Source organism: Periplaneta americana, chromosome 6, assembly GCF_040183065.1.
Source record: "Periplaneta americana isolate PAMFEO1 chromosome 6, P.americana_PAMFEO1_priV1, whole genome shotgun sequence".
Lineage (NCBI taxonomy): Eukaryota > Metazoa > Arthropoda > Insecta > Blattodea > Blattidae > Periplaneta > Periplaneta americana.
This window is the reverse complement of record NC_091122.1, coordinates 172,234,037-172,258,207: the sequence shown is the minus strand read 5'-3', so window position 1 is coordinate 172,258,207 and position 24,171 is coordinate 172,234,037. Positions and strand designations below refer to the sequence as shown.

The window sequence follows — 24,171 nt, the reverse complement described above, 5'->3', positions numbered from 1 at the left end:
TGAAGGTGATAATGCCGGTGAAATGAGTCCGGGGTCCAGCACCGAAAGTTACCTAGCATTTGTTCATATTGGGTTGAAGGAAAACCCCGGAAAAAACCTCACCCAGGTAACTTGCCCCGACCGGGATTCGAACCCGGGCCACCTGGTTTCGTGGCCAGACGCGCTGTCCGTTACTCCACAGGTGTGGACAGTACTGTACATATCAACTTAATTGTTTATATGTGAACTTAATAATAAAATTACATATCGACTCATTTACACATTTAATTATACATCAACTTAACTAATTACAGTCAACTTAATTAACCACACATAAACTTAATTAACGTATTAACTTAACTAATTCCAGTCAACTAAATTAATTGAACATCATTTAATTATGTATCAAATTAATTAATAACACGTTAAGTTAATCATTCACATATCAGTTTAATTACATCTGAACATGAAAACCTGAAAAATCACTCTTTCCGTACCACAGGTCCAAGACGTGATGCCTTAGATCACGCAGCTACGGCGCGAGGCAATCAGTGCGGGATGGAGTATGTATTGTGTAGCTACAGTACGTACGGATGTAACGCCTTGCATGGCAGGCAACTCCTCCGACATTAGTGTATGGAGGTGTGAAGCGTCAGGCGTTATCTGTATTAATGTATTCATTGAAATAAATCGATTGTTGGCGCTTAACAAAGAAAGATTTAATTTGAATTTTTTTTATTTTGACTTTTAGAATTCAAAAAGTTACTTTTTGAAATCAATTATTGTACATTATATGCTGAATGTTTTAAAGTAATGGCGGTACTTGGCTGTCAGTCATTCACCCATATGACTTCGGAACGTAGATCAGCTATGGGGAACAGCCTCTCTCAGAGAGCTGAGCTTCTCCCGCTACTTTAGTTGCTGTTGTATGTACGTACTAATGATGACTGGTCTGTTTACAAGAAATTCCCCGTCCCTGATGTAGACCGATTTACCAACAGAGTCGTTGTCGAGGGTGAGACATAGGAGGCTGGTCTAGGCTATATACGCGATGAGATGAGATGAGATGAGATGAGATGAGATGAGATGAGATGAGATGAGACGAGACGAGACGAGACGAGATGAGATATGAGATGAGATTTATTGGGATGCCACAGGGGAACCGGAAGTCCCGGAGAAAACCCCTGTGTTACCCGGGCCACGAGCTTGCTCAAGACAAATTATAAACCGGAGGTAGGTCGGAGATCGAACCCGGGTACACAGGCGCGACCGTTCGGCTGCCCAGTCATTCACAGAATAGGAGTGGTAAGCACAATAAGCCTCAGGCTGCAGTGTAAGCCTTCGGGTTCTTCCTCCGTACAAGAGAAAAAAAAACTTTCTCCATTCTCCTGTAATTTCATCCCTTTTAGCTTCAAATATTTTCCTAAGCACCTCATTCTCGAACATCCTTGGCCTCTTTCCTCTCTCAAAGTGAGAGTCAAAGTTTCACAACCGTACAGAACAGCCGGTAATATAACTGTTTTATAAATTTCAACTTTTAGTTTAAAAAAAACAGACTGGATGACAAAACCGAATAATAGCAGGAATTGCTCATATTTATTCTGTGTTTAATTTCCTCTCTAGTGCCATTTATATTTGTTACTGTTGCTCCAGTATATTTGAATTTTTCCACCTCTTCAAAGGATAAATTTCCAATTTTTATATTTTCATTTGGTACAATATTCTGGTCACGAGACATAATCGTAGACATATGCTTTTTTTTTAGATTTACTTCCAAACCTATTTCATTATTTAAAATGGATTTCCTTTATAAATTTTCCTGCAGTTTAATATGCATATTTTTTCAGCTCGGAAACACGGTGGTATTCGTGCTGTACCTCATAGCCAAGCACCCCCGTGTTCAGGAGCGCCTGTACGAAGAAATGCATCAACTTGCCCCCGGACGTTGCCCGTTGAGGGCAGAGACCCTAAGAAGTGCCACCTACCTGCAGGCCTGCATCATGGAAGCGTTCAGGTGAGTTCAAACAGACTGCTTAAAGCAGAATACAAACTTGAACGACCAAGTCGACTTGTGATTTATGCCTTCACGTATGACGGGAATCGAACTCCGGTGCCGTTGTGACAAGAAGATATACAAGGGAGCAATCAATAAGTTTCCGGACTGCCCTGAATGTAGGCAACACACAGGACATAGGAAATGAAGAAATTATCTAGAATCAGGGAAACGCCTGGAATCTATACTAAATGTACCGCTTAAAAGGCAGAGAAGAAGACTAGGAATAAGGCGTATATGGAGAGATTCTAAGAAAAATCGCAAAAAGTCCTTGATATGTTTGTCCAAAACGACGTATAGAAGCTCAGTTTTTAAAGACAATCTGACGCTATTTGATAGACCGACTCAACAGGCATGGAAGCAATGATCTTCAGTAACACGCGCATGTATGTTTAACGGTACAATAAATACAAGTGCAGTTCGGAAATATATTGATTGCACCTTGTATCACTGAGCTGGCTTAGGATTATGATACGATTGTATCTCATTTGTTACATCTTTTGGAGCAAATGTTTAGGGATGGACAATTAAGACAATCTATTTTATGCTTTCCATAAAAATATTAACTCCAATCTTGAGGAAATTGAAAGGTGATAAATAGGGTGCGGATGTTGATGAAAAGTCATCTTATTTTCCACATTAGGACGATGCCTATTAATATAGAAATTCTTTCTATGTTAATATCAACGCAAAAAGAAATAATTTCTTATATTGCATTTCTTGCATTTTTTGACGTTTATGAACTAATAGGTCATTTTTATATTTTTTTTTCGGCATTTTTTGGTCATTTTTAATACTTCGAACAACTTTTAGATCATTTGGAATGCATTTTACTTTCTTCTTTATCGATAGGTCTGTTAAATCATTTTCTAACCAAATAGGTCAGTAGTAATTAGCTACTGAATAAGTGAATAACAGTGAAGTTTGAGTTTTATAGTTTGGAACAGACTCTAAAGTCCATCCCTCATTCCACTGAAGGCTTCACTTCACACAACGGAAGTAATATAAAATGCTTGACAACAGCTTAGTTTAAGTGAGGACTTTGACCGCTACTGATATTTTGTTGGTACGAGGGTGTCTTTAGAATTTATGTTTAAAAAAGGGGGGAAGCTTTCACCATATCCTGAACAGGACGTTGTGTCCCCAACATGGTTCGGAAGGAATGTCTACTGTAGTAGACAGTATTTTTAACACAAAGATTGCAAGAATGCACGCTGCGCCCACAATTTGTTTTGTCGTTCACATTCCCTCATCTGGAAGATCTGATAACAAAAGTGAAGGGCGGAAGGAGACGAAGAATGAAGGCACTGACATGGACCTTCCCTGATTGAAACACATTGTAAACCCTCATTAAAATCTATAGTTTTCCCTTAAAACTTTTATTTTGTTGCATGTTATTTTCCTTTATCTTAGTTAAATTCCAGGGCGTTGTCTCCTCTCTCCGAGATTTGCAGGGCAGTCATTGAAACAAGGTGACTGATTTTTAAGAAGTTGTGGTGCGAGTAGGTGAATAATATTTTTATGCTCGACCATGCCGAAATGTAGTAATTATACACCTGGTAGTAGCCCTTTAATGGGCCTCATTGAAGTACACCTATTCATTATAATTCAGCTGTTCAGCCAATGACAAATCACCTTTGTACTGATTGTACCATTATAAAACCGCAAGTATCGATTATTCTCGGATATGCAATCGAAAGACAATTAACGAAAAGTCACGGAGGCTGGATAATCCAATACTGTAGCAGAAGGTTATGTTCTGTTACTATAATAATTAGCGTTAATTGTAAATAATATTCAAATAAATTCAATTTGTCATCTCGTTTTTTTTCAATTCTAAATCAATTTCCAGGTTATATCAAGCCTAATCTCCATGTTATTCTCTAGATTATATCAAGGTCAACGACATTCGTGTTTCGGAAAAAATCAATACTTTCGCGTCTGCGCACATCTCACAATTCAGGTCAGTTCCACTCCTCACTTACATAACATAACATGAAGACTTCTGAATAATTTCAAGTTAGAAATATGGTCGAGCATAAAAAGTCGTATGAAACTTGCCTATAATGGTAATTTTCATACGAGCGTCTTAATTACTACCATTATAGGCTCGTTGCATAATGTACTAAAATGTCATTTTATTTTATTTTTATGTTACTTTTCCGTTAGTTTTAGGGCATTTTAATGATCATTTTAAGTAGATTTTTAGGTCATCAACATCCGTCCCCTAGACTGATAAAACATTAAACTTCCAAATACGATTGATTCCGATATGAAACACAAAATCCTCAGTAAGATAAGGAAAAGCCAATGGAAATGAATACATTTCAAACCGTCTTTAAGGTGTCTTGTTAAACCCCATACACACTTCATTTAATGGCCTGGAGGCGGTCTAAGGATTTCCCAATGGCTGCCAGAGAAAAGCTCATACATAAAATAATTGTCTATGTTCTCTATTCCAGGGTTCTTCCGACTGCGACCTGTGTAGCCAGAATACTCGAGACGGAGATGGAGCTCAGCGGGTATCAGCTGTCACCAGGGGTAAGTTTCATAAATAAACCACAAGCATATTTCCAAGAAAATCACACGAAGATTAGTAATATTTGTTACAAGAGCGGTATGTTGAAGTTTTCATGTTCGAGGAAAAATTTGAAAAAGCGAAACGTAGTTGAGCTTTTTTAATTTCCGAGAATTGAAAGAAAACATACCGCTCGTGTATCGTACATTATTTTGTGCGAAGATCGTTTATTACATACCTGAAAGAGGAATTTCTAATTAGTTGCAATGAAATCTCCATCTTGGTTTCTGTTCAATGACGGCAACTTTAGAAAACAAAAATATCTATCTTCAACATTGTTGCTTTAAAATGTTTTCTGTGTTTACTATACTCCAGCAGGCCGTGATATACGTCTGTCTTTTTTTTTTCCCCAGTCTATGATGAGTCTGGAATCTTGTTGATTTTTTCACGGCTTCCTTAATGTTACTTGCATCACGAATGCAGTAACTTTAGTGGAGTTGTAGAGTTTACTTAATTTTTGCAAATGTTTAAAAACAATGGAACAACTGGATAATACGCACGGCAGACCAATATCGATAGTCGACTCTACTCGCTGGCCACTAGTCACCGGGCCGTACCGAGCCGTATCAAACAAAATATAATCGAAATTGTGGTAGTCAAATTCGCGACTATATTCTTAAATAATTCACTCCATTAGTCAAGTTCAAGGTTTTATGTAGTACAACGGCGGTTTTTTGAATGCATTAAAAGAAAATGAAGATGTAATAAGATAATAAACTAGGTTATCACAAGGAAATTAACAGGAAAAAAGGTGTCTTTCACGGAATACAATTAAAATGACGGAAATTAAATTTCCGGTTAATGTTCGCCAAAGCGTAAAGTACGTAATTACGACGGCGTTGCTGTTTTATTTCTGGCCTATAGAAAAATACCTAGCCTTTTACGAAAAAAAATTTAAGGACCATGAAATTATTCACCGCTTTCATTATAGGCCTATTATTTTTTAACAATATTACGAATCAAAAACTGTCATATTATATAATTTTAACTACTACATGGACGAATCAAATCAAGCTAACCTAACCAAAGCTAACCTAACCTAACCAAAGCTAACATAACCTAACCTAACCTAACATAACCTAATCTAACCAAAGCTAAGCTAACCTAACCAAAACTAATCTAACCTAACCAAAGCTAATCTAACCTAACCTAAGCTAACCTAACCTAAGCTAAGCTAATCTAAGCTAACCTAACATAACATAACCTTCGTAAATGCAAGGCCTGTAACCGGAGCAAGAAGGGATCTCAATCATTTAATCTGCAAGTACACGCAAAAATAAATTCAAGTAAGGATCACGTTCCCACTGCATGAGAGGTCCGCGCATGCGCTACAGCAAAACTGTTTCTGTCCCGAGCCTCTCATCTAAGGCACTCGTCATAATTTACTCGCAATATTTACGCAAATACACATTGTCGCTAACAGTGGTGCTATCTCTCAATAATGTTCAGAACGAAGGAGGTAGACAGAGAGAGAAAAAATTTCTCCCGCCAACTACGCGACACACCAACGTCATGTTCTTATGTTGGTGACATTGTGTATTTACTTAAATTTGGTGGTAAACGTAACGGCACGGTTCAAAGTGACCGTGCTTATTCTCCAGTATAGCGAAAACGATAATTAACAGTGCAATTTAGGTGAAATTGCAGTGGTAAGTTTCCAATTTATAATTGTTACTATATTGAACGTCTCTAAAAATAATATGTTAAAAGCCTAAAGCAGTAAAATCAATATGTCGCTTAAGCGGTAAGAAGAGGGAAATTGTTATGTGTGTTAGGTTGGGAATACTGAATGTGGAATTTTAGACTTTCCGCGGATTGGTTTTGTGCGGAAACCAAGCAAATACGCATGATCTCGCACAATAGTTATTTACAATACCTGTGTTAAAAATTACATTTTATTTTGTGAACAGGAATGTTTACGAAACTAGTATAGGTAACACCTACCAACAAAATAAAATTAGTTTTGTACGATAGTGCGCAAAGTTGCATTTTACCCACTGTTATCAGTGCGTAAAGTGAGCCTTTAAAACACTAGTGCGTAAAAAAGTAACTAATCTCTTTACACGCTGTAATTAATTTTGTGCGAGAACCGCTACCACTTGAGCTCACAAGCAAACGTTCTGATGGGGGCAGATAAAAAAGTTAAATTTTTTTCTTCCACCATGTTAATAATGTCAAAAGAAGTGCTTATACAAATTTTGGCCACTCGACCGCAATTACGAGGGCCGTAAAAAATAAATTCTCCAGGGGCCGTTAACAGAAAGAAAACACAATTTCATTGGACAAATTTATTGAAACATATACAGCAATTGTTGAGCTATTTTTCATCGGAATTGAGACATTTCTCACATCATGGGATCGACAGAGAGAGGTGCAGACGCAGTAACACGCTGGTTCCGATCTGAGGCTGCTGACTTCTACGACACAAAAATTAATCCTATGGTATGAAAAAGTCTCAATTCCAGTGGGGGATATGTTGACAAATAGCGCAACAATTGCTGTATCTGTTCCAATAAATATTTCCATGCAATTGTGCTTTTTTCTATACACGGCCTCAGCGAAAATCACTTTGTGGACGGCCTCGTAATTGCGGTCGAGTGGCCAAAATTTGTATAAGCACTTCTTTTGACATTATTAACATGGTGGAAGAAAAAAATTTAACATTTTTATCTGCCCCCATCAGAATGATTGCTCGCAAGTGGACAATTATAATGTAATATAATCTATACTGATAATAAATCTGTAGCCGAAATTTTTCTGGTAATTTTCGATTTTCCAAAAATAATTGGTTCTAACATATACAATTAACCACCCTGAAACCGAAAATCGCTTTTTTGAAATTTTTGTTTGTATGTCTTTCTGTCTGTCTGTCTGTCTGTCTGTCTGTATGTATGTATGTTTGTTACCTTTTCACGCGATAATGGCTGAACGGATTTCGATGAAAATTGGAATATAAATTAAATTCGTTGTAACTTAGATTTTAGGCTATATGGCATTCAAAATACATTATTTAAAAGGGGGGTTATAAGGGAGTCTGAATTAAATAAATCGAAATATCTCGCTTATTGTTGATTTTTGTGAAAAATGTTACATAACAAAAGTTTCTTTGAAAATAATATCCGATAAGTTTTATTCCTTCAAAAATTTTGATAGGACTGATATTTAATGAGATAAATGAGTTTTAAAATTAAAATAATTGCCATCTAAGGCCGTGTAATGAATTAAAAAACAAATGACTTCGTCTATAAGGGGCCTTGGACAGCAACAATCGAAAGCTATGAAAGATAGCCTACAGATAATGTTTCTGTGTTTGTATGAAGTAATATCAGAAGCTAAATTAACCGATTTGTATAATTAATTAATAATTCACCATTGGAAAGTGTAGTTTCTCTAGATGGACATAATGCTATAATGTTATTACAGTAACTTCTGAGTGAATCGAGGGCAGGTAAGATTAAAATAGATTCTTATGCACAGAAAACTTGATAGGCTATTCTGTACATTCGTTTCCTGTATTTCCTAAAATAATTTTTATGACCAAATGAATGTCTCTGGATCAAAATGATCGCATTTTAATTATGCAAATACAATTTAAATTAAGTAACATAAAGAACGATTTATCCTTATATCAAACACGAATGTTCCCTGGATCAAATGTCCTATTTTAATTATGTAATTACTTTATATTTATTTCTAACGGGTGCAGCGGAGCGCACGGGTACGGCTAGTAGAATATAAAACCATTTACAATTTCATTGAGTAGATATATGGTTTCTCTGTGTGCAGACTGTAGTGCTATGCCACACGTGGTTGGCGTGTCAGGAAGAGGCCAACTTCACGAGTGCCAGCGAGTTCTTGCCCGAACGCTGGCTGCATGACGGGGAACTCATGCGGACGAGTCCCTTCCTGGTCGTCCCTTTCGGCTGTGGGAGACGCATTTGTCCAGGAAAACGTTTTGTGGAGCAGGAGCTACATTTGGTATTGGCCAAGGTGAGAACGACACTACTTTGAAACTTTTCTGTGCGTTCAATTCAGTATTACAGCCTACTACTACTACTCACAAGAAAAATATTAACGAACTCATGTCGAAACCTCCCTTCAAACTAGCTGTAATACAGCGTAAAAGTTCTTTCATATGGACGTAGAGATAGGGTCTGAACTTTCCTTTCAGGATAAAATAAGTTAGTTTTTACAATTTTAGCTTCAGTAAGGGTAACTAATTTTCATATACTTGTTTATCTTTTGTGGAGATTTGTATGCTTGGTTTGGTGGAAGTGGGTGAAGATATTATGATTGATTTCATCACCATATTCTTCTACTTTCACTGCCGCTATATTCGTCAAAAATCTGGTCTAGCAAAACTGTAATAAGTTTGAGACAAACATACTCAAGGGCTTGAAATGCCCAATACAACTTTTACAATATACAGAGTGATTCATGACTAACGATCCGCTCTTTAGAAATCAGTTCTATATGTCATTTTGAGTATAAAATGTCATAATATGAACATGAGCCTGATTATCAACCATTAAGGAGTTACAGCTGATTGAATTCTACGAAACGACGAGTGGTTTTCAACAGAACTAAATATTATTCACTTAAGAGGTTAGGTACAGCTTACAGCAGTAAAATTTTGGAAATATTCAACATTTTTTCTTTCCTTCATTACTGTATCCTGTACAATAATGGAAATTAGTATGTGTAAAACACTGTCCTTCTGCTATATGGAAAAAAATTTACGATTTAAAAAAATTATTTAATTTTTTTTTTAATTCAGTTCACTGTGCAGTGATGAAGCGTTTCCCACATAACTAAAAAACTATCCAACATTCTGTGATGAAATTTCATGTGTGTATTAATGCATGTCATATCTACAATATGATGCAAGATCACTTCTCTATCTTTGATAGATTGTCTGATAAAAAATAAATTCATTTCAAAAGGTCAAATATCAGTATTTTCTTCTAACACAAAATAAAAAAGTATAATTTATTAAGGAATGTAGTTGAAAGAGCATGATATTGTAAACATGAGTTTCAGCAATAAAATAAAAGAGAGAGAACATGAAAAGTTAACAAGTTTATGAGTTATGAGGGAAACGCTTCATCACTGCACAGTGAAATGCACATTTTGAATTTTGAAAAAAAATATATATATATATATATATATATATATATATATATATATATAACTTTTTTAATCGTAAAAATATTTTTTTCATATAGCAGAAGGACAATGTTTTACACATACCAATTTTCATTATTGTACAAGATACAATAAGTTAATGGAGGAAAAAAAATGTTGAATATTTCCAAAAATTTTAACCCCTTAAAATAGACAAAAATATTAATTCAAAATACTGTATTAATAATAAAATAAATATTCCTCAGTTTGGAAGCAGATTTTTAAATATCTCTCTTTCCACTTCAATGCACTTGGCCGTATGGGTGTGAATGGCACTTAGAAATCCATACCTGGGCACTGTCCCTGATAAGTGCAGCTGATAATTACAAAGTCACAGCGCAACCCTCCATTTAGTTTACGTTCCAATGTTTGCATTACGATGCAAGCAACTTCAAAGCCTAATTCACAGCGTAACGTTTGAATTTTTACCAATAACTTTCAAACTAATGATAACTGGACCCATGTTCATATGGTATTTTATGCTCAAAATGACCCTAAAACGCATGTCATTAGTCGTGCGTGAATCACCCTGTATATCACGGTAATCTACTTTTCAAATGCTTACCGTAATTATTTAATTGGTATATTAATTAATTAACTTTTCATATAAACACAACATTTAATAACTTGAACTGCTTATGCTCGTCACAGATTGTTCGAGAATTCCACGTGGACTTTGAAGGGGAGCTTGACCTCCAGTTCGAATTCCTCCTCGCTCCGCAAGCCCCAACAAACTTCATCTTCCGTGATCGAAACGAGTGACTGCATTTCGAAACTGCAGATTTCATCACAGAACGTTCTACCTCTCCAACGGCTATGATCAGCAGACGATCGATATAATAGCCTGCATCACTTCTTCAGGGGGCCACGAGTACTGTCCAGTGCCAGCAGTATTATTGGTCCGGTTGTCCTCGTCAAATGCCAACGAGCTCAGTGAATTGTGATTGTTGTTTAATTTTTTTTTAAGTACAGCGACTAAGAATAGCATACGAAAAGCTTAATTTCTGAGTCAAACGTTGTTTGTTAGATTGAGTGTACGTTTTTGGTATTTACATGCTGACGAAAAGGAAATTGTTTTACATTTTGAAACGCTTTTCTTGCCATTTTAGGTAGATATTTTCTACTATTTTATAAAAGAGGAGCTTGCTATACTTTACAGTGTGGCCATAGATAGCGTGAGTATTCCACATCCTGGTCTACATTTTCCAAGCAGTTCCGCGCCATAGCATTATGGCCTAAGGCAGCGTTTCTCAAACTTTTCTGAAGTGGGGACCACTTTTTTAAGTGAGAACAGTTCCACCGACCGCCTTACTCTTGTTCCCTTCGAAAGCAAATTTACAATTTACGTAGCATATTTTAATACCAGCATACTTACATTTTAATGTAGAAATAATTAATTAAAATTAATTTAATTCAATTAATTTTATATTGATATTAACTAATTAAGTTAATGTTAATAGAAGAAAATTTCTTATATCGTCATTTGCGAAAAACAGAAATAAAAAAAAAATGAATGCAGAAACATGCCCGATTTTCAACAAGTAAAGATGCAATTTTGCATGTTCTATCATTGGTATATGACGTACAGTACGTGACCATTTGAATGTGCAGACTGGGTATCAGCAAAACTATTAAGAAAGTCATCAATACAGGAAAAGGTCCGGTACTTCGGTCCTGTTATGAATTCGGGTGGTCCCTAGCTGGGTAACATGCACAGCGCCAGATGTGCAGGGAAAAGATGGCGAGAAACACCACGTTCATAGTGCTTTAAATCCCTCTTTTGTTGCTGAGAGTAGAGTGGGAAGGGGATAGATGGGTAGGTAAATAAATTTCATAAAATGTCAGTACTGGGAGAAAAAGTGAAAGGCGATTGCCATGTGTCATTTACAAACTCTGAGACTTTCAGCTATAGTGTGATACGCAATTCGACTGAATTTTATTTTTTCTTCTGTCTTTTTTGAAGGACCACAAGGACAGACCTCGAGGACCACAGGTGGTCCCCGGACCATACTTTGAGAAATGCTGGCCTAAGGCATCATGCCTGACTCGTGTTATGGAATGCGCGTTGATTACAGTCTTCATGGGGGAAGAAATTGTCTCATAAAATTTCGGCCAGTGTATGGAACCACTCAACTAAATTTGGGAGCTATAATAAATAGCAAACACCCATTTCTGTAAATTAGCATTAACAGCTGGGGATCATTGTGCTGATCACAAAATTCCTCTGTACTGGTTGGATGACGTTCACCTCTGCTGAGACATGTGGACGTGAAGCTAGCAGTCGGCTGGTCGGCCTTGGCTCTTCGTGGGCTATCGCACTCATATGTTTTTATTTGTTCAGTTTTAACAATGACTATTAGTATTTTATCTCAAAACAACTTACAGTATTTTTGCATTCAATCACGATATGCCATTAATTTTTTTAATAATAATGAAAACTAGATTTTGACGGGGCAGTTCAAAAGGGAAGTAACTCAAAATTTAAAATTTTGAGAAAACTGCGTTTTAAAGTTTCGTATTGCTGTGGAAAATCAAAGAAACATTGAAATTGCTCAAAATTCTATTAAAGTTCCAATTATAATGATGTTAATTGGATTTTTCACAGCAATTATGAAACTTTAAAATGTAGTTAACTCAAAACTTTAAAATTTGAGTTGTTTTCCGTTTGAACTTGTCCGTCGATATACATATTTACAAATAATTGAAAGTAAGATTTAAGAAAATTGTTAGTGACAAAAATATTGAGGTACCTACTGAAAAATTAGGAAAATTAAAACTGTGTGAAAAAGCTGTATCAATCACAGTTTCTGCATTTCAACAAATGGTCATGAAATATAGGTCTATAGCGTGTGGTTTCCAGTGACTGGAATCTTTAAAATATCAGTTCTATATAAACTGAACTAAAATTGAGACAATCTATTGCCACACTATTCTACCTATAGAGGCTCTATACATTCTAGGAAGCATTTTGTTACATTCAAGTGAAAAAAGTGACAAATACAAATGTTCAGAGTATATAGAAATGTTTTCTTTATTTTTCAAATAAGTGTATCATGTTTTACAGGACACAATTTCTTTTTCGACAAAGTATAGATACCGGTACCAAAAATGTTAACTCAGTGACATAAACTAACTGAAAAGTGTGAAAGATCAGATTAATAATAATAATAATAATAATAATAATAATAATAATAATAATAATAGTAACCAATAATAATAATAATAATAATAATAATAATAATAATAATACACTATTTAATTTTAAGAAATGGCAGCTGTATGCATTGTAACATGTGAAGGAGTAAATTTCCCTCTACGAGTTCCAAGTTTGAAGCTTCATTTTTTTTTTTTCGTCTATTGTAATGCTAATTATAACTAAATATGTAGCATAAAAATGTGAAGTCGTTAAGACGTTACCCTTAGCATTTTTCGCATATTTAATTTCTTACTCTAATTTGTTTATAAAGTTCGCATAAAATTAGCAGTATTATGAAAGATAGAGTACGGAATTACTTGAAAATAAATTAGATTTAAAAAAAGATTGGTGAGTTTAATACTGTCAATGAAACTAAGCAGTAAATTTAACTTAAACAGATTCTGATTTAGAAGAGGTTTCAAGTGATTTTTGATTTAGCTCTTGAGATAAATTTCTGGGTTTTTACGAAAAATGTTAAAAAGGTATTAAATACTGTCAATTCATTATAGATATTCAGTTGTAAAGAGTTTCCCCCTCCCCTCAACAATATGTATGCCGGAAAATACAGTAAGATGTGTTTAAGAGGCTTGGAATACCTACATCTATTATTCCGATTGTAACTTTAGCTGCATTGAAAGGATCAATTGCTCTCCTGAAGCATCACCTATATTCGAAATGAAACCAAGTTCATTAGCATTCTTTACCTTTTTGTAACACTTGCCTCTCTAAAACTAGGTATATTTCCACCAATCTCAAAATGTATTTGCAGCTATGTACTTGTAGGAGTTTCATTGTCAAAACAAAATTAATGGTTCACTGAACTTGTAAACATTTATATGGTTAAGTACTCTTTGTCCCTTGTGGCAGCTCACGAAAAGTGACATTTCTAAATTTTCCTAGAACCTACAAGTCACAATTGCTTCTTTTCCTTATCTGATACTTTAAGAAGAGAAGAGAAACTGTTCCTGTATATCAGTCGATCAGTTGGAACATATGGCTGTAAATTAATTCTGAGTACCTGTGAATATATTCACAAATTATTATTGATATGATCTACACTCTTTCCTGAATTTGTACTAAGTGTTGGAAATGAAGTTGTAAGATGGTGTTGATTTGTAAGTAGTATCTGTGTATTGTACCTGAATTACTCTGTTGAAGAGAAACCAAATGAAGTGCATAGTTTATAGTGTTATTTACATGAACTTTACACGTGATTTACCATTTAATTTTATTGCATATAGAATAATATAAGTTTGACATTATTCCTTTAAATGTTGAAAGTTAGAATAATATACTATTTTATACATATAGGTGTAAACTGTCAAATATATATTTAGTTTCCGAAATGCAATAATTTTAGGGACAGTACTTATAAAGTATTTTTTTAGATATAAGAATTAAAATATCTTCATTCAAAGTGTCTCATTAGGATAGGGTCATAGAGGAACTGCAGAATATGTGAGAATGCTGGGAAATGAAGAAAGGGAAAGTAATTGAAAGTAAAACACGTCCAAGCTTGTGTTACGAGGGGGATCCAGGAAATAACGACCGTTTTGTTGTAATAATTAAAAAAAAAAAATTATTTGAAAAAACAAAGTCTGTTACATAACAGAAGCTTCCTTTACTTCTCTACATAATCACCACCTACATTTAAACATTTGTCGTATCTGTTCATTAGCTTTAGAATTCCCGTGTTATACTCCTCTGCCGCCAGTTCATTAAGCCAGGTGTTCACTGTCTTCTTCAACTCTTCATCACTTCCAAAACGCGTACCACCCAGAAAGTCTTTCAGCTTAGTGAAAAGGTGAAAATCGCTAGGAGCAAGGTCTGGACTATAGGGCGGATGATCAAAGATTTCCCAACCGAATTGATCCAGCAATTCTCGACTTGAAGCAGCAGTGTGTGGGCGGGCGTTGTCGTGAAGAAGCACAACTCCTCTCGAAAACATTCCTTGCCTCTTATTTTGGATGGCTCGCCGTAGTTTTCGTAAAGTCTCACAATAACGATTTGCATTGATCGTAATGCCTTTTGGCATGAAATCCAGCAAAAGAACACCTTTGCGATCCCAAAAGACAGTAGCCATGACTTTTTGTGTTGAGAGAGTCTGTTTGAATTTTCTCGGTTTCTTGGGTGATGAGGGATGATGCCACTGACGTGGTTGGCGCTTGGTCTCTGGGGTGTTGTGAGACACCCAGGTCTCATCACCAGTCACAATTTGATCAAGAAAGGCGTCTCCATCTGTGTGATATCGCATCAAGAATGTCAATGCTGAGGCCATTCTCTGAGTTTTGTGTTGGTCACTCAGTTGCCGTGGAACCCATCTTGCACAGATTTTGTGTAGCCAAGATGTTGCGACACAATTTCACCAAGCAAAGAACGAGAAATGTCAGGAAAGGCAATATGCAATTCGTCGAGTGATGTGCGCCTGTCTTGCAAGATTCTGTCGTTCACTTTAGTCTTCAGGTCTTCTGTGATGAGTGATGGGCGTCCGGGTCGAGTTTCATCGTGGACATTTGTTCGCCCATTGTTGAACATTTCGCACCATTTTCTCACATTTCTTTCATTCATTACAGTATCACTATACACTTCTTTCAATTGCCGGTAAATTTCTGCAGGTTTCAAATGTCGGGCATTCAAAAATCGAATCACACTCCTCACCTCACAGTCGGCGGGATTATCAATCACGTCGTTCATTTTGAAGTAACACAAAATGCACAATGGCGACTTGTTGCAGCCAGTACTCACAACGTTATGAGAACACATGTTAAGGAAGCCAGTTGACCTTCAAACAAGGAAGGGGAGTCAGCTGCGAGGCGGGTATGCGCGAACGGTCGTTATTTCCTGGATCCCCCTCGTACATATTTATTTATTGTCTGCCAGCACATACTGGTACCAGTACTTTAACAACAATAAATGAAAATTACGTAATATAAATTGCTTAGTAAACAAAGGTGTTTACTTCTGAACGCAGGAAAAGTTATTTCCATGAAAAAATTAAATACTGTACAAACATTTAAGCATTCGTTTATGCAAATAGCATAAATAGTTGAAATCTATATATATATATATATATATATATATATATATATATATATATATATATATATAATTTGAATTGGTAATGGAAATTACGGGAAAATGGCTGAACGGATTTTAATAAATAACCCCTCAATTTGAAGCTTGGAACCCATATTTTTTTTTAGAAAAATAGTAGTTTTCAGTGAAATGTCAGTTTTCCTATATCATTTTCCTATTTTCCAAAATCCATCTGTCGTCAATTTTGAGTAATAATAGCTTTTCAGAATAAAACAAAACACACACTACGATAAACAATATCACACGAAGGCTACAACCTGCAGGATTGCTGACATACTTAGAGTTCAGATGGCTCAGATTCTCTGACATCATAATGCCAAAATGTCGATCTTGATTTGTGTAACTTTTTCAGAACGTTTCTGTAAGATCGTTTTTTTTTGTGATATAAATATGAATCCACAAAATTTTTCTGTTGTTTCGTATGCTGACAATTGAAAGAATTATAAGTTATTCATATTTTGTAATTAAAGGGGATTAAACAAATTCATGACATATCAGTTTTTACAACATAAATATAGAAACAGTTCTAAAGAAAATGCTGAATAGTTACAGTATTATTTCAACATAAACCTATAAATTGATTATTGTTGCGAAAACAGACTTAAATTGAATCACAATATTGAGAAACGCCACATCTCCATTTTTTACGAAACTGAGTTATACATGATTTCGTATCCTAACATGTAGACTCATGATGTTATGAAGAGAAACCTCACATATTCCCATCAACATTCATTTTAGCTAAAGTGTTAAGAAAAAAATAATTTGAGCACAAATCTAGGATCTGAGACTTTTTTGTATTTCCTGAAACGTTTAGTTTATCTAGACATGTTAACTTTCTCAACATTTTTTTTCTATGACCCATGGCGTTTATTATGATTTGTGAGTATCATAAACATGATCATTGGATAATTTTCGAGTTTTACGGTGATCGGCTTCACTGTCAAACAATTTAGTGGGCCTATAAAATATATATTGAAATAGCCTCGCATATAAGTTAAAAAAAATTGTAATATATAGTGGGGTAGTTATATTTTAGCCTTAGAAATGAAGTATTTATATTGCATATTGATTGCATTTTATCATACATATCAACACAAAGTGAATGAAACATTGTACATGTTTTTGAACGAAACAAATACAGATTCATTATTTCCATATTGTGCTGTTGTGTTATATATTCCTACCATTATCCAGTAGCGGCCGGTGATCGAAATCCTCGGTGAGGCCAGATGCAACTAGTTTAAGTGCCTCCGATAGGAAATGTTTATTTATGATATTAATTATTGTTATATTATTAATATCATGATTACTGTATTATTATCATTATTATTATTATTATTATTATTATTATTATTATTATTATTATTAGTCTATTATTATTAGCCTACTATTGATGAAAAATAATGTCACTCACCAAATAAGCTGTTATGCTGTGAGTTTCAGTGATTGTTTCAGTGTGCTGAAGCAACCCATATTATGTGTTGAAAATCCCCTCCTTTCTGTTCTTTTTATTTTTTTCCCTTGACAGCAACGAACAAGGCCAACAGAGAAGTTTATTTTGCACCACATTACCACATAACCATTTATGTGGCCCATACCAGGATGCAATAGAAACTCACGTTTTAAGATTATCTGTCAGAAAAATTATCAGCGATGTCGTAGGTATCTCGGTAGTCTCACTCTTTATTTAAAACTTCCTTTATTTCAGTATTATTTCTTCTCGAAAAAGGACACTCTAACAATGAATTAACTGCACCAGCATTATTTCTGGCAATTTGTTTCTGTTTATATTTTCCCGAAATATATAACAACATTGACCCAGATTCACTACTATACTACGAATTACAATAGTACAACACCCTCACTTAAGTCATAAACTGAGACATAAGGGGAGGGAATAGTGTGGTTCTCTGCCTGCCAAAGAGCTGGAATTTGTGTTATTTATGACCTATTTAGGAAGACAAGTCACCATTGCTATTCCCACCCCACTCTACCCTTGAGGCCGGCCCATGGATGGGAGGAGTGAAACCTGACCAGGCCAGACGAATTGTGCCTCGGCTACAACGTTTTAAGCGCAAGCTCAAACCCCGCGAAAATACAGGAAATTCAGAAGACAGACCCGGCACTAACGATTCTGGCCTCAGGAACAAATTTTACTGTAAAACAGGTCTATATACATCACAAAGTTTTAAAATGCTTCTACAGCAATGCTTCATTCAAATAACTAATACATTATATAAAAACACAAAATTTGATTTCTGTTAAGCCAAGTGACTGAGGCCCGGCCTCACTTGCCTCAGTCAATCAGCTGCCACTGCCATTATCCCTGCTTATATAAACATAATGAGTGTGCTATTGACAATTGAAGACCTTCCTCAAAGAAGGTTGTAGGTCACATTTTGACAATGTTCAGTTTCTGGTGGTATAAGATTGTACATCAAAGAACTGACAATTTTTTCTATTTTCTGTAAAATCATAAAAATGTGATGTACAACCTTCTTTGAGGGAGGTCTTCAATTGATTCCAGTCTAATCACTTCAATCACTAGATGATACTACAATCTAGTATATACAGTCACGAAGCTCAATACATAGTAAATATGCATCATTCATTCATTCATTCATTTATTTTATTCCATATATCTTACATGAGCAATGAAGCTTTAAGATGTGGAACATGTCAACCTTTTACAATATTAAAATTACAATTTTTACAAATTTTTATAGTTTTACAATTTAGTAATTTCTACAATTTTTACAATTTTATACAATTATTTTACATTTTTTTTTTATATTTTGGCGAGATGTAGTGAGATGAGATGAGGTCCGAGGATTCGCCAAAATATTACCCGGCATTTGCCTTTTCGGTGGGGGAAACCTCGGAAAAACCCAACCAGGTAATCAAATCAAAGGGGATAATCAAATCAAAGGGGTTGATGCCAAGGACTCGCCATAGACCATCCGGCTTCAGTCCCACGGCTGGGGAAAACCTCCGAAGAAACCAAAGTCCAAAGGGGGATCCAACCCAAGTCCGAACGCAGCTCCGGATCAGCAGCCCAGCGAGTCTGCCGACTGAGCTACATCGATGGCTCTACTAAAAGTATACAATACATAGCCAATCAGATTATTAAATTTACAAACGCAAACGATCATTCATAAGTTGAGCTATATTATAATACAAAACAATTTAATTAAATTTAAGACATAAACAATTCAACCAGTTGTGATATACAGAAATTGATAATACATATCATGTAAACTACTTCAAATTACAAACACAAACAATTTATCAGTAGAGCTATATAGATAGATAGTTGCTAATAAATTTTAATTATCTAGGTTGTGAACTGTCTTCTGGATATGCAACAAGAAATGATATTGATAACAAATTATCAAAATTCCAAATGATATGTGGCACCATTCATAGAACATTAAAACAGAAAACAAGGAAAGATAAAAGATTGAAGTTTTACAAGACAATGGCGGTACCGATGCTTCTGTATGGTAGCGAGTCCTGGGTAATAAATAAGAACAACTCGAGTAGAATACTAAGTGTGGAAATGAACTTTCTAAGAAGGACCAAAGGTTGCACAAAATTAAACCACATAAGAAATGAGGAAATTAGAAGAGAATTAGAAATATACTCAATAAATTATAGAATTCAACAACACCGCATTGGTTGGGAACAGCATGTCCAGAGAATGGAAGAAATAAGATTGCCCAAAGTAGCATATCAATATAAACCAAGAGGACTAAGGGATGTAGGAAGACAGGGAGGGAATCATTGTGAATTCAGAACAGGCGGTTCACCTAATCCTTGAAGTGAAGAAGAAGAAGAAGATAATTACTAACCACTAGGATCGCTAATATCGCCTCATTACAGACAATGCAAAATAGTACCGGCACAGTCTATTGATCCTAGCAACCTGACAACTCAAGCTTCGTGACTGTATATACTAGACTCTGATAATACTATTTACTCCTCGGTCATGATAAAAAAAAAAAGGCCAGAGTGGTCAAGAAACTTCCTTCACTCGTGCTGTGGGCCCCATGTTCAGTGTGTATCTCAGCATTTATTCAAGGGCTCCAAATAACATGAAATATGCAGCAATAAATGAAAGAGCAAATCCAGATTTTAACTAAATTAAGTTCTCTGATGACCAGGTCAATACTAGATGATTGATGAGTAATTATTTTCTTCCTGGCAGCTTGTGAATTGAATTATTCTACTTAAATGACATGTACAATTTTATATAGCTCAACTAAAATATGTTTTTATATTGACTTAATCTGTTTACTATGTATTGTATTTTTTGTTTAGCATAACTGATGAATTGTATGTACTGTATACGTCAACTGATGAATTGTTTAAGCTTATAAATTGAATTAATCTACTTCATATGAATTGTATAGCTTAACGAAAATAAGTTTGTAAATTGAACTAATTTGATTGTATATGTTTGTATAGTTTGGCTGATGAATTGTATACCGTATGTTCTTAAAATGATTACTAGTCTGTGTAGCTCTACTGATGAATTGTATATAGACCTACTGTAAATTGAATGGTAATATGTATAGCTCAACTGATGAATTGTTTATGATTATAAATTGAATTAATCTACTTGATATTAATTGCACAAATTTGTATAGCTTAATGAAAGTATGCTACTTTGTATTGTATATATTTGTATAGTTTTGGCCGATGAATTGTATATGCTTTAAATTGAATAGTAATCTATATAGCTCTACTGATAAACTGTTTGTGTTTGTAATTTGAAGTAGTTTGCATGATATGTATTATCAATTTCTGTATATCACAACTGGTTGAATTGTTTATACCTTAAATTTAATTAAATTGTTTTGTATTATAATATAGCTCAACTTATGAATGATCGTTTGCGTTTGTAAATTTAATAATCTGATTGGCTATGTATTGTATACTTTTAGTAGAGCCATCGATGTAGCTCAGTCGGCAGACTCGCTGGGCTGCTGTTCCGGAGCTGCGTTCGGGCTTGGGTTGGATCCCCCTTTGGACTTTGGTTTCTTCCGAGGTTTTCCACAGCCGTGGGACTGAAGCCGGATGGTCTATGGCGAGTCCTTGGCATCAACACCTTTGATTGATTACCCCCTTTGATTTGATTACCTGGTTGGGTTTTTCCGAGGTTTCCCCCACCGAAAAGGCAAATGCCGGGTAATATTTTGGCGAATCCTCGGACCTCATTTCATCTCACTACATCTCGCCAAAATGTAAAAAAAAAAAAAAAAAAATTGTACAACATTGTAAAAATTTTAGAAAATTACTAAATTGTAAAACTATAAAACTTTGTAAAAATTGTAATTGTAATATTGTAAAATGTTGACATGTTCCACATCTTAAAGTTCATTGCTCATGTAAGATCTATGGAATAAAATAAATGAATGAATGAATGAATGATCCCTGGTTTGTGAACATCGCTAATGATTAGAGCCCCGATTTGTATGCGCAATCAAATTGTAAAATACGCATGAACGAAAAATGTAAAAAATATGCACCATAATATGCAATTAAAAAAAAATCAAATAAACTATTTGTTTTGTAGGCAGGGTGTGAATTAATGGGAGTATGGGGGGATTTCCCCCCCTGTTGGAAAGTTGTACCCCTCTCATAAATTCATATTAACATCCCTGTCATCCCCCTCACAAAATATAATTGTTTCATATATACCATAGGGTTCCCAGACATATTGGAAAAAAATACGGGACACATCAGTTTTCATTGAGTAAGTTTAGTATGCGCACCAGGGGCGGCTTTCGAAGAGGGGCTGCGGAGCTGCAGCACCCCCAGACATTTGTGGCTCTTGTATCGTTTTATGTTATGAAATACAGTTATTATACAGTCTCTATTTAGCGACTCGAATTTTTTAAAATTTCGCTCTCTTTGACATGCACGCAATCGTTAGTGAAGTCACTTTCTCCCCTGGAGCTGCCAGAGCGAAACCAGAGACAAAGACTATGGGTGAAGCCACTTCCTCCCCTGGAGCTGCCAGTCTCGTCTCGGATGCTTTGCGCGTTAGTTTTACCCCTCCCCCTGCTGCCCCTGGCCATGAATCCACAGTTTCCAGGGGCTGCAAAATTTGCAGCAGTTTGTCAGTAGCACGCAGTTTTAAATACATTTTCTTTAATGTTGTGAGTATAACAAGTGCGACAATGTTTAATTCTGTACAATATTTACAGTCTATTCAGTTCAGAACCTTAACAATTCAGGAGAAATGTGAAATTAAGTGCCCATCAGTTGAATCTCATAATGGAAAGAGCCGCTAAACAAAATACAAAGGCTCGCATATTTTTGATAATTTATCCAGTATCCCTGCTTTATTCTCTAGATCTCCACTCAGTCTGTATTAGATTAATGTGTTTCAAAGACAATCCCATCAGCTGGGGCAGCAAGATGGAGTTTTAAAATAAGAACAGTGAATGTTGTTCATGAGAAGAAGGAGCCATTGCTAGAATGTTTTCAAACCATAATGGAATCTGAAACATCTAACAACATCGTAATAAATGAGACAAGCGCCCTGGTGAGTGCTCTTGAAGATCCTGAATTCAATTTCTGGCTCAGATTTTTTTTTCATTTATTGATGTATCATGTAGATATATTATACAACCAACTACAACATCGCCAGTTGATATTTCTAAGGTTCAAATCTGTATATAAAAAAATTAAATTATGGTTTATTTGACACTCGCAACTGCAGGAGTTATATCAGCATCGCCGGTGTACCAGAATTTTGTCCTGCAGGATTCTTTTAAATGCCAGTAAATCTACTGACATGAGCCTGTCTCATTTAAACACACTTAAATGCCATCTACATCGGCCTGGATCGAACCCGCAACAACTATGCTACAGAGGCCGACTCTGCATATCAAGCTTTGTTAATGCCATACAGACAATACGAAACAGTGCACAGTTCAGCAGCGAGATCTGTGAAAATGAAAACCCTAAAAAAGCGTCGTAAGGTCAAAGGGATTCAGACAAGGGTTCCGGCAGCCAAGGAAGTGTGTGACCTCATTATCACATAAGCTAACACCCGATTCCAGTTCATAGATCATCTGATATTATCTTCTCTTCTGTGTCAAGAAAAATTTGAATGCTACAAAAGCTCATTTCCTGAAAATGACCTAAATGTATGTGTGAAGCTTTTTCTAATGCTCGATAAAGACAAACTAAAAACGGAAATCACTGTGTTATATCAGAGACAAGAATTCAGAAATATCAGTGACGCAGTCAAGCTCTTGCAGTTTCTTCTATCTGAGAACTTGCAGGCCTCATTTTCAGAAGTTGTGAAACTACTACGCATAGCTATCACCATACCAATGACAACTTCCGAACCAGGACATTGCTTTTCGTGTTTGAAGAGAGTAAGATCCTATCTCAGAAATACGATGAGAGAAGAGAGACTGACCGCATTAGCTATGTTTTCCATTGTAAACTATGTTAAACGACATATCGGATTTTAATAAGAAGATGATTCAAAAGTTGCAACCTACAAGACAAGGCGCATGGAACTAATCTTTAAATAAGGTAAGTTGCATGGTTTATTTTTGTATACAGCACCCTGAATTCAATACCCACGAGCCGCCACTGATGCGTACCCATCAAAATGCCAATCTTTCAGAGTGTGTGTGTAGTAAAGTTTACTACACAAACACTTTACTAACTAAGGGTAAGTAAACAAATAGTAAAAAAAAAAAAAAATTGTTAGGGATCATATTTGCATTAAGATTAAGCTTCTTTATGTAAGTTGCCTATAAGTTGTTTTTACTAAGTTATTACAGAAATAGCTACAAAATAGACTACTCACGTAATAATATCTTATAAATCAATCTGCCTTGCAATATTCCTCTGAAGAATTAATTTCACTTAACAATTGTTTATTTTGAAGAATCATCACAGAGGAATAATTCTGCGACAAGCATTGATTTTACAGACAATTTATTTTTCTCATCAGTCCATAGAGCATTCATGCGAGAAAATAATCTTTCGACATACGCATTTGTTCCAGGGATACACATTGTGAACTCCACTACCCTCTTCAAATTTGAGAGT

At 35.4% G+C, this 24,171-nt stretch overlaps 1 protein-coding gene across 3 annotated transcripts in view; it reads left to right on the top strand.

Annotated features, from left to right (window-relative positions):
• The window catches only part of shd (cytochrome P450 family 24 subfamily A member shade), a 159,951-nt gene extending 142,707 nt beyond the window's left edge, over positions 1–17,244 (top strand). For all 3 annotated transcript variants that reach the window (XM_069829563.1, XM_069829561.1, XM_069829562.1), the window contains 4 exons: positions 1,827–1,993; positions 4,495–4,573; positions 8,397–8,600; positions 10,446–17,244. In XM_069829563.1, the coding sequence (XP_069685664.1) occupies positions 1,827–1,993; positions 4,495–4,573; positions 8,397–8,600; positions 10,446–10,556 (561 nt within the window). In that variant the 3' untranslated portion in view covers positions 10,557–17,244. The remainder of the gene's footprint in view (positions 1–1,826; positions 1,994–4,494; positions 4,574–8,396; positions 8,601–10,445) is intronic.
• The last annotated feature ends 6,927 nt before the right edge of the window (positions 17,245–24,171 follow it).